Here is a 9,273-nt window from a genome sequence, read left to right as displayed (position 1 = left end):
CGTCCGTACTATTTTAAGGGAAATGAGATGACCCCATAAATCTGGAAGAGATGAAACACGGCGAGCGGATCCATCCAGAAAAACTGAGAAATGAAGCCGCAAATCGTTGCTATCTTAAAATCCCAGTTATTCCAAAAGAACGCAGGGGACGAATTGAACGATCCTCAATAAACACATGCACTCTTTCCAGAGGACGCCTTTGCACATCGAAGTTGCAAAGTTAATTTCTCTCTTCGATCGTGCCTTAGCTTCTTCATCCGAATCTGCCGCTAGAAGGGAAACAAACGCCAGTGAAGGGGAAAAAAAAAATTAAATAAAAAAATAAAAAATAAAAAATAAAAAATTTAAAATAAAAGGGATCAAGAGTTGTCACCTTCGCGTGTTAGATATGCAATAACGACTTACCCAACCAGCCGGTAATGAGCAGCAGCTAGGGGTACCACGACCAAAACAGTGTGGGGGGATAAACGAACCGCATGGTTTGAACCCGATCGAAATGTAAATGTGGGGCATAGTGTCAGAAGAACACAAGGCATCATTGAGAATAACTACCTTGAAAGTCTCCCACATATCTCGAGTCCATTAGTGAAAGCGTTTTGGCAATACTTGCTCGTGAATGCCTGAAATCACAATTGAACCTTATGCGACCAACGTCGCAACCGTAACTACATTCTAGCGCGATGACTGACTGTATCAAGAAGACAAACAACACGGTAATGAAATCCTGCCTTCATAGGCAACGCGACTAGATAGGGAAATTCCCCCCCCCGCATGCAAGTTATACGATGTTTCGACATCATACTGCGATCAACATCATCTTCTCAAATTAAAAACTCTCCGTGACAGAAATGGCCACGGACCCGAGAGACCGAACAGACTCAGCCCTGGAGGTCAAGCTGCCCAACACCTGACCCGAGAAATTTTGTTTCTCGAAGGGCAAGAAAGGCTAAAATCCAGCGGCAATGGCGCGACAGAATATCCAATCAAGCAATGCTGCTGAAAAGAAGAAATAAAGAGGGGAAGAGGGAGTGCATGTCATTGCTTCCTTGATATTCGCCAGGTTTGGGGAGTCGGAAGCTTATGAGTTGGATCCAATGATGCGTAGTTAACTCCCCGCTCGCTAGTTAACTTTACACGTTATGTAGGCGAGTTTTCCTGGGACAAGCGACAGCCGGGGCTGGACGTTGCAGACGGAACAATATATCCGCTGTTCCAAATTGCGGGAGACATGGGTGATACCAAAGCTGAAGAAGGGGGAGGAAAAGGAGAAGTAATGACAGTGGGAATTTTTAGTTATAAACAATGGCTGTTAAGGCGAACGGCCCTCGAAGTTTAATGATCCCGTCCGAGAACAAGTTGACGCCAGTGACCAAGATCAAAAATATAATGACGTAGTTATGCACTTACAATCTTAACCGACCTTGGGAAGAGTGATGATGCATAAACCTCCAGACAACAGAAAGAAATATAAATATGGGTTTGCCCATATGTTAATCTGTTCATTTAGAGATTCTACATCGATCCATCCACCTAACCAGTTAGCTCAATCCGGCGAAAGGAACAGGTCACATCCCGGATTAAAATCCAGAGGTTCGCGATGATCCGGGCTCAGATCCTGCTAATTACAATATAATAATATTATTGGCTTTTTCTCCAGTGTTTGTAGACTCCACATTCTCGGCGGCTTCAAGATGTAAAGGTTGGGTTCTTGCAGCCCTACACGGCTAGTTACTTTATTCCCATTTCCCATCATGTCGTGGTTGGTTCTTTTTCTTGCTTTTCTTCTTTCTTTTATAACAAAAACCGCAGTCCCTGAATCACCATGGATAGGACTAACATATACCGGCACTGTTTTCGATAAACGAGATGGGTGAACGCTACTTTGCCCATGGGCCGTAGCCAAGGGCCAGACGACAGGCGGGGTAAACCGATTCTCGAACCAATCCTCCATAGTTCTAATTGCTGTTAATCTTGGCTGTTGAGCTGTATACAAATTGGATGATACCTACTCCTTCATGAGGAGGAAAAGCCAACGCAATGCCATCCCTCCAGAACAACTTGTTTACTAGCTCCAATGACGGTAATCTCAACAATTTGCAGAAAATATCTCGGTACCGTCCACGTTAATAATGTTACGGATTAAACTCCTTCATTAAAGGATTGCAAACAACCCAACATGAAAAAAAACTTGCATCCTACATACAAAAAGCCATCCATAAGCCAAAACCAATGATAGACTCGGCCATGATTCCCTGCGTCGGGCTCTCCACCAAAAAGCCCAGCCTCATAACCCGGGAGCCTCTTAGCCCTTCCGCGTTCCCAATTTCGCCCATGCAGCACACACGCTATGTACGTACTTCTTGCATTTGGCTCAATCTCCAGGCCATGACCATCCGGCGTTTTTTTCTTTTGTGACAACTGGCTGACAGACCCTCTCTTAGCTCTCGGCCCCAGGCTCGTGCTCAAACGCGTGTTTGACATTCGTGCCTTGACCAGAAAAAGCAAAAAAAAAAAAAAAAAAAAAAAAAAAAAAAAAATTAGCTAGATCTCTTGACAGTAGTTCTCGTTTTCTGCGGGGGTAGTAACCTATGCTTCCCTGGCGGGATTCATGTATGGATGGATGTCTTTTCCAAGCGACTGCCATGAAGGCTTGGGGGCCTAGAAAGCTCTTCTCTCAGGCCCTATTATTATTTGACAGGGAAAGAAAATAGCGGTAGATGATCAGATATTGGAACTCTGCGAGGATAGAACATTCGATGGCTTGATCTCATAGGTGACCCTAACTCTGCCAGTGATGATCCGCCGGAGAGCTAATCGGCTCGATATCCTGCCTATCTGTAATCTTTGTCAGGAGTCCTTGAAGAACGTCACAAAACCCTGTTTCGACCGCGCCCACGGTTGCTTTCAAGTGCGCAAAAGGGATCAAGCCCAGACGCGAGCCTGACCACAGCGCAGAATCGTTTGTTCCCGCTTTTGGTACGTGGCTGACACTCGTCATCACAACACCTCCTCCCCTAGAAGAGTTGAAGGTTATGCGGGACTGGAGAACAGGATGTTGCATATATCCAGCCCCATAGCACCCCCCACACATCGGAATCTCATTTTCATCCTCGCAACTTGAAGGTACGTTTCATAACGTTATCCAGCATCTTCCCTCCTGCATAAATCGTTCCACAACAACACATCCAGGTACGGTTGTCTCCATGGAAGTTAAGCTAATTTGGCGAACAGGAAACCCCATGAGAATAACCATCAGTCTCCCCCTGCTACAGCCTATATGATTGGCTGTGTGCACATTCTTCGCAAAAAAAAAAAAAAAAAAAAAAAAAAAAAAAAAAAAAACAATGATAAGTAGGATGGACGGATCTATCCATGATTACCATTTCGTGTCCCGAACCTGTGACTGAACATGGTCATGTTCGTCAGAGGCAGTAGTATTTTTATTCTCAAAAGAGAAACCGATCATGCGCGCGTCGTTTTGACCCCTGACACGCAGGAAAAAAAAGAGATAAATAAACGGTTGCTATCGCCATTGGGCAGGGCGGGTTTATGTGCCGATACCGGGCTTTTCTGGGAATTGGCATGCCTTAACAGGTTTTGGCAGGGGTAGCCGGGAGTGTTGACATGACACTTGCATGGTGATGAAAGCCCGATAGATGTCGGTCGGGGAGTGCCCACTTGGAGAGTGGAGGGATGGAGAAGAAGAAGTCGAAGTTGCATTGTTGGGCATGATACGCATACGTTACAGCCATACACAGACGGTGATGTGTGCTTTTGAGACTGTATCCTGGAACTCATGGCGGAGAGATGGGAGGGTATATAGCATCAAAGGAGAGGAGGCCCAATGAAGGACTTATCCCTGTATTCTTTTCTGATCTTTTAATTCTGCCATGCAAATCTCGAGAAGACCACTAAAGAATGAATCACGAAAAAAAAAAAAAAATATAACTACTATAAATGGTAAGTGTAAAATTATCTCAAATCATTCATGCCTGATTATTCACCCATTCATGAGGGCGATGTCCCAGCAATATTCTAGTTAACCGTTAACTTTTTGTCCCATTTCTCAGTTCCAGCTCAGCTGAGTCAAATCCCATCCCATCCCATCCCATCCTTTAAAACCGTAACAACATCCGTGTTATTTGTTTTAGCCCCCTGTACACACTCTTCCAACTTTTTCATCTCAAGCCAGCTTCCTCAAGCGTCATGCAAAACCCAGGCCGCGTATCTAATTCACCCTTCTTTGTCCATTCGTCTACTAAAATGCCACCAAATAGAAAAGATAAAAGTAAAAACATGCACATAAAAAACGCCGTGTAAACAACATATGCCCAAAAAGTAAAAGAAAATATATATAAAATGAAAAGAGGGAGGGACTGGTTATGATAGCGATATGGTATGCATAGTATGAAGCAAAAATCTCATCGTTATTTTTTTAAATTTTTTTTTTTAAAATTTTTTTGTTGGATTATCGGGCCTAAAAAGTATTGTTTTGCCTCTTTGTTCGTACCTGTCGTTAAAGATGGGGAAAAGTCATACAAGAAAAAATAATAACAAAAACTAGCCATTGAACTTGAATCGGGCCGCTTCCAGCCTCCCCAGGCCCTCTCTGGGGGCTACATTTCTCCGTCGATAAGAGTTTGTGAAATCTAAAATGCGAAAAGAGTAAATAGAAAATATATATTAGTTACCAGAGGATAAATTCAATCCGAAGTTTAGATAGATAAAATTATAGGGGGGAAATAATATTTACGAACCTTGCAAAACAACTCTTGTCCTCCGAACATCACCCTGCTGAATCTTTTCAGATAATGTTTTCATAAGCCGATCACTTTCGCCGGGTTTAACAGTTCCAGCAGGCAGCATGTGCACAGTCGCTTCTACCCAGCTTGCCGTCTCCTGCGGCATCAGTTCAAACAGTGCCATCAGAACCCCAGAGGCATCTGGGAAGCAGTCGTCAGGGAAACTGAACATCATCCCCGTCAACACTCTCTGGACGAGCACCGCGCCTTGTGAAGTTATTAACTGCTTCACAGCGGAACGAATTTCCGGGGTGTTAGTGTATGGTTCACCATTAGGGTCTGTGAATTCAGATATGGATGGTTTGTCGGAGCCAAAGCTGAGCACATCGCGGCAGTAATGGAGGACTGCGGTTAGAGGGTCGACTTGCTGAAGTGTAAGGGCGCTTAGGGAGGCGGAGAAAATTGGTGCGGCTAATGGGGAGGTTAGGGATTTTTTGGGATAGTAGCGTACTGCGTCGGTTAGGAGGCGGAAAACATCTTCGATCACTGTTTTTGGAACATGGTAAGAAATTTGATATACAGACGGGAGAGGGATTATGGTGGTTAGGAGCTATCTTACTATCGGGGAGATGGTGGGGTGGCAGGTCATTGAGAATTCTGAGAAAGAGTACAACTTGTTGCTCAAAGAATTGATATACGGCATCACTTGTCGCTTGATCAACATACTCAGCTCCATCAGAGAATTCTCGAATGACTGCATCTGTGGCCCACAGGAAGCAGCCTTCTTTGGATGCCTCAAATCCTGCAGATATGCTTTGCGCTAAACTTGGTAAGAGAGGAGTCATGGCGTTTCGGTAGGAGATAATCATATGGCGCCAGCACCGGCATACCCTCTCAAGAATGGGGATGGATTTCGTGAAATTCAGCACGATTGTATTTAGAACGGGAAGGATCTCCTCGCAGTATCTGACGCCGGGATTTTGGGTACCGGGGCCAACATACGGTGAGACGACTTGAATGAAGATAGTAATTAATTGGAGATGATCTGTAGAAAAGTGTATTGGTTTTGGTTAGCATAGTTTCATCACTAACTCATCGCTCGTCGTGTACTGACCGGCAACCGCCTTCTGGCCTGCATCATCCTTAGCATTGTTTGCGAGATTCATGATTCTATTCATGATAGGATCACAGAATAACTTTAGGGTTTCGTATATTTTCTCGACTGGCTGAACAGCAACTACCGCAGCCACTCCCTCCGTAACTTCTTCCTGACTAGACGGCTTTAGGTTGTCGATGACCAATTCGTAAAAAGAATGAAGCTGGGGGATATGACCACCAAGAAGCTTTTGACAATCGGTACCAAGAAATTTGAATGCGAGAGCAGACGCCTGGACGACCTCCTGCGACTTGTGCTGGAAACCGGATATCACATAATTCAATTGGGCTTCGAGAGTTTCAGGGTGTTGGGCGGTCCATTCCGTATATCGACCGAGAGCCATGATGGCCTGAAATCGCACTTTTTCTTGATCGGGTATCTGAACAATGAGGGGAATTATTTGTGGCAAAACGGAGCTTTCTTCAGGCTCGACCATTCTCCCCATCGCTCTCATACTGAAGAGCGGCGCTTCCAACTCTTGCCAATGTGGGACATGGGCATGTGTTGCTTGCGACGCGTATTTAGCGACCCAGTTCTGAATCAGACTATATGATTTCCCAAGACATTCGGTGACACCAATAACCGCGCAGCAGTCTTTAAGCACATCGCCCATAGAGTGGCGGAACTCGCGGAATATTTCCTCCTGTTCGCGATCTCCATCGAATAGATCGCTATGCTCATTATCAGGCGAAGGGTATTCCAGATGTTTGATCATAATATCCACCAACTTCGAGAATAAGTCGGCAAGCTCCGTTCTAGCTGGCAGGTATCGTTCTATGGTCAGGTACTGCTTAAGCTCATACCAAAAGACGAAGGTAATGGAGATCACATCCCGCTCCTTGTCAACGATGCAGCATTCCAAGACTGCTTCGACTAAACTTCTAAACTGAGTGGGCAAACGGGCAATCAGCACTACCCATGCCTCGCCAGCTTCAGCAAAAAGCCTGGTTAATCCTCTGAGCATTTCATAATCCCCTGTCTCTGCAGCCTCCCTGATTTTGGGTCTCAGGGCAATTATCCTTGGATACAGCGTTTGGATGATAGACATTGCGTCATCAACCTCAAGCGTGTCCCTGTATATTGTACAGATGGTATCCACAGCAGCTTCAAAACTACGGTCATTAGAGAGGGCCTTGATAATTATGTCCAAAAGGGACGAGTTGACTATTTGCGCAGATGGTATTTCACGCATCCACGAGGTAATGCATTCCAGAAGTTGAGGGTTTGTTGCGGCAGACTCTGTTTCTCATTATATGTCCAGTCAGAACTAGCCAAGGGAGGAAAACGTATCGACTTGTGGGGGAAGGGTCCCATACCAGAAGACTGCGCATATTGCACCAGGAGACGTAAGACATGATCTGCGTTGTTCTCCAATAGTTCTGCTGTCCTTGTGGAAAGTTCCTCTTCCTAAGTGTTATGATGATGGATTAGATTCTAGACTTCTGGTCGCAAAGGAATGATGTCGCAGCTGAACTCTTTTGCGCAAACAAGAGCGGATTTGGATGATGGGTTGGACATAGATGGTGACTCGGCCGCACATACAGTCATGTTGATTTTGCGCCCTTCTGTAACCTCCTCGGGGAGTATTTTGAGAAATTCTAAGACACAGTTTCCCGACTCACTTCCCAGAGCTGAGCCAACGGTAGCAAGTACATCCTTCCATGCTGTCATTTGGATAGCCAGACTGGCTAAACAAACGCACAGTTGAGTCTGTATCGGTTTTGGTCCCGAGCTATAAATATTTAGGAGGGAGAGGATGGAGTCCCTCAAAGCTGATAGGGACTCTGCAGGTATTTGATCTAGATCATAAGTAATCTGGTTTTGTAGAAGTACGGGTTAGTTGGTGGGGGTTCTTCAACGAACGAAGGTGTATTGCGATGTGAAAAATAAACGATTCATAACCATACTTTTCCTTTCAGTGTTGTAGCTGCGAATAGCTTTGCTTCGACGGGTATCTCTGTGGATTGTAGTAAGGCATGCGTTGTCGTCCACGCATCGACCTATAGATACATAGATATCGCGACGCAGTTAGATGGCCGGGTTGTCGCTTAACCGAAGAACAGGTAAATCGGGGAAACGAAGATATCTCTCACTGATTTCTGAAACTTTTCGAGGAACTCATGAGCATGTGTCTTTTCTGACCGAGCAGCATTCCCTTGCATTGTCGCGAGAGCTGCCAGGACGGGCGCAAAAGCCTGCCCCGCTCCGTTCCCTTTGGAAGCCATAGTGAGATGTAGGAGTTGATGTGTCGGGTGACGGAGGGATGCTACCGGACCAATGTAAAACGGATAGAGCAGTTCAGCCAAGCTGAGAGATTGGATAGTGACAAAGAAAACTCATGAATCAAAAGGGGGAAACTCAAAGATAATTAAAGGGAGCAGGCGGCTTTTGTATGAGCAGTGGCGTGTGGCTCTAATGAGAAGAAATGGAATGATGCGGTGGAGGTGGAGGTCGTTGTTCTTTTTGGCTGGGGGCGGCAGAAAAGAGGGTTTGGGCTTGGCCGCTTTTTGGGTCTGGCAGAATTCTGATTTTAGCCGCATGGCAACTCTACTTCTGATTATTTACAACAACTACCCAACCACCCAACGTTTCGTAACTCGAGCTACGTATTCACCTGCACGGTATTCCACTCCCTCTCCGACCGGATCAACTCTCGCAAGTTCAGATACCCGTTGTCCATCCACATATACCCGATTCCACACGCGCAATGACAGGTAGAGGCGGTGGAGGAGGTCGCAAGACACTCCTGGCTCCAATTCATTTCATCTTCAAGCTCCTACAGCAGAGATCTGTTGTCTCAATATGGCTCTACGAACAGCTGGCTATCCGGATAGAAGGGAAAATTCGGGTTCGTCCTCAGCTCAGAGACCGGACCCCTCCGTCCGCACATGATTGCGCCTTTTTTTTTTTTTTTTTTTCTTTAAAAAAAAAAATTATTATTACCCCAGTTTCTAGTTCTGTATTGAAACGTAATTGCGCTAACCATGGCTCGGTTGTTTATAAGGGATTTGATGAATTTATGAATCTAGTCGTTGATGACGCTGTTGAAGTTCGACTTGCGACAAAAACAGAGGAGGAGAAAAAGAGACAACTTGGTACGGGCTCAATCACTCAGATTCTTAATCTATCTCTATCTTCCTCGATCTCTAACACACAGCTGCAGGTCAAATTTTGCTTAAAGGAGATAATGTTTCGTTAATTCAGGCCCTTCAATGATCGCAAAGCTGGTGAGATAGGAATACGGTGGCTTTGGGTGCAAACAGGAGTTGGGAATTGAATGCTACTTGCTATAGTTATACAAAACAAAAAAAAAAAGAAGAAATATGGTTAACAAATTAAGGAGAGAAAATGAAAATTAAAAGGTGTGGTTGATGG

The 9,273-nt window shown here is 45.1% G+C and overlaps 4 protein-coding genes across 4 annotated transcripts; 2 read left to right on the top strand and 2 right to left on the bottom strand.

Annotated features, from left to right (window-relative positions):
• Nucleotides 1-848: 848 nt before the first annotated feature.
• On the top strand, nucleotides 849-1,274 carry PAAG_03714 (hypothetical protein; the record flags this gene model as incomplete). Its single annotated transcript, XM_002794075.2, has 2 exons — nucleotides 849-890; nucleotides 1,146-1,274. The coding sequence occupies 2 exons, from the start codon at nucleotides 849-851 to the stop codon at nucleotides 1,272-1,274; spliced, it is 171 nt and encodes a 56-aa protein (XP_002794121.2).
• Nucleotides 1,275-1,543: 269 nt separating this feature from the next.
• PAAG_03713 (hypothetical protein) lies at nucleotides 1,544-2,481 on the bottom strand (the record flags this gene model as incomplete). Its single annotated transcript, XM_015845042.1, has 2 exons — nucleotides 1,544-1,615; nucleotides 2,200-2,481. 2 exons carry the CDS (start codon nucleotides 2,479-2,481, stop codon nucleotides 1,544-1,546), a joined length of 354 nt encoding a protein of 117 aa, XP_015702131.1.
• Nucleotides 2,482-4,560: 2,079 nt separating this feature from the next.
• PAAG_03711 (karyopherin) lies at nucleotides 4,561-8,123 on the bottom strand (the record flags this gene model as incomplete). The annotated part of the gene is made up of 8 exons (XM_015845041.1): nucleotides 4,561-4,649; nucleotides 4,758-5,288; nucleotides 5,362-5,787; nucleotides 5,857-7,137; nucleotides 7,215-7,305; nucleotides 7,441-7,713; nucleotides 7,806-7,898; nucleotides 7,992-8,123. The coding sequence occupies 8 exons, from the start codon at nucleotides 8,121-8,123 to the stop codon at nucleotides 4,561-4,563; spliced, it is 2,916 nt and encodes a 971-aa protein (XP_015702130.1).
• A 482-nt stretch (nucleotides 8,124-8,605) lies between these two features.
• PAAG_03710 (hypothetical protein) lies at nucleotides 8,606-9,114 on the top strand (the record flags this gene model as incomplete). The annotated part of the gene is made up of 3 exons (XM_002794071.2): nucleotides 8,606-8,746; nucleotides 8,903-8,993; nucleotides 9,062-9,114. The coding sequence occupies 3 exons, from the start codon at nucleotides 8,606-8,608 to the stop codon at nucleotides 9,112-9,114; spliced, it is 285 nt and encodes a 94-aa protein (XP_002794117.2).
• Nucleotides 9,115-9,273: the final 159 nt, after the last annotated feature.

Source organism: Paracoccidioides lutzii (genome assembly GCF_000150705.2).
Source record: "Paracoccidioides lutzii Pb01 unplaced genomic scaffold supercont2.9, whole genome shotgun sequence".
In the NCBI taxonomy this organism is placed as follows: domain Eukaryota; kingdom Fungi; phylum Ascomycota; class Eurotiomycetes; order Onygenales; family Ajellomycetaceae; genus Paracoccidioides; species Paracoccidioides lutzii.
Note: the sequence above shows the minus strand (reverse complement) of the source record. Positions and strands in the feature narration are given on the sequence as shown.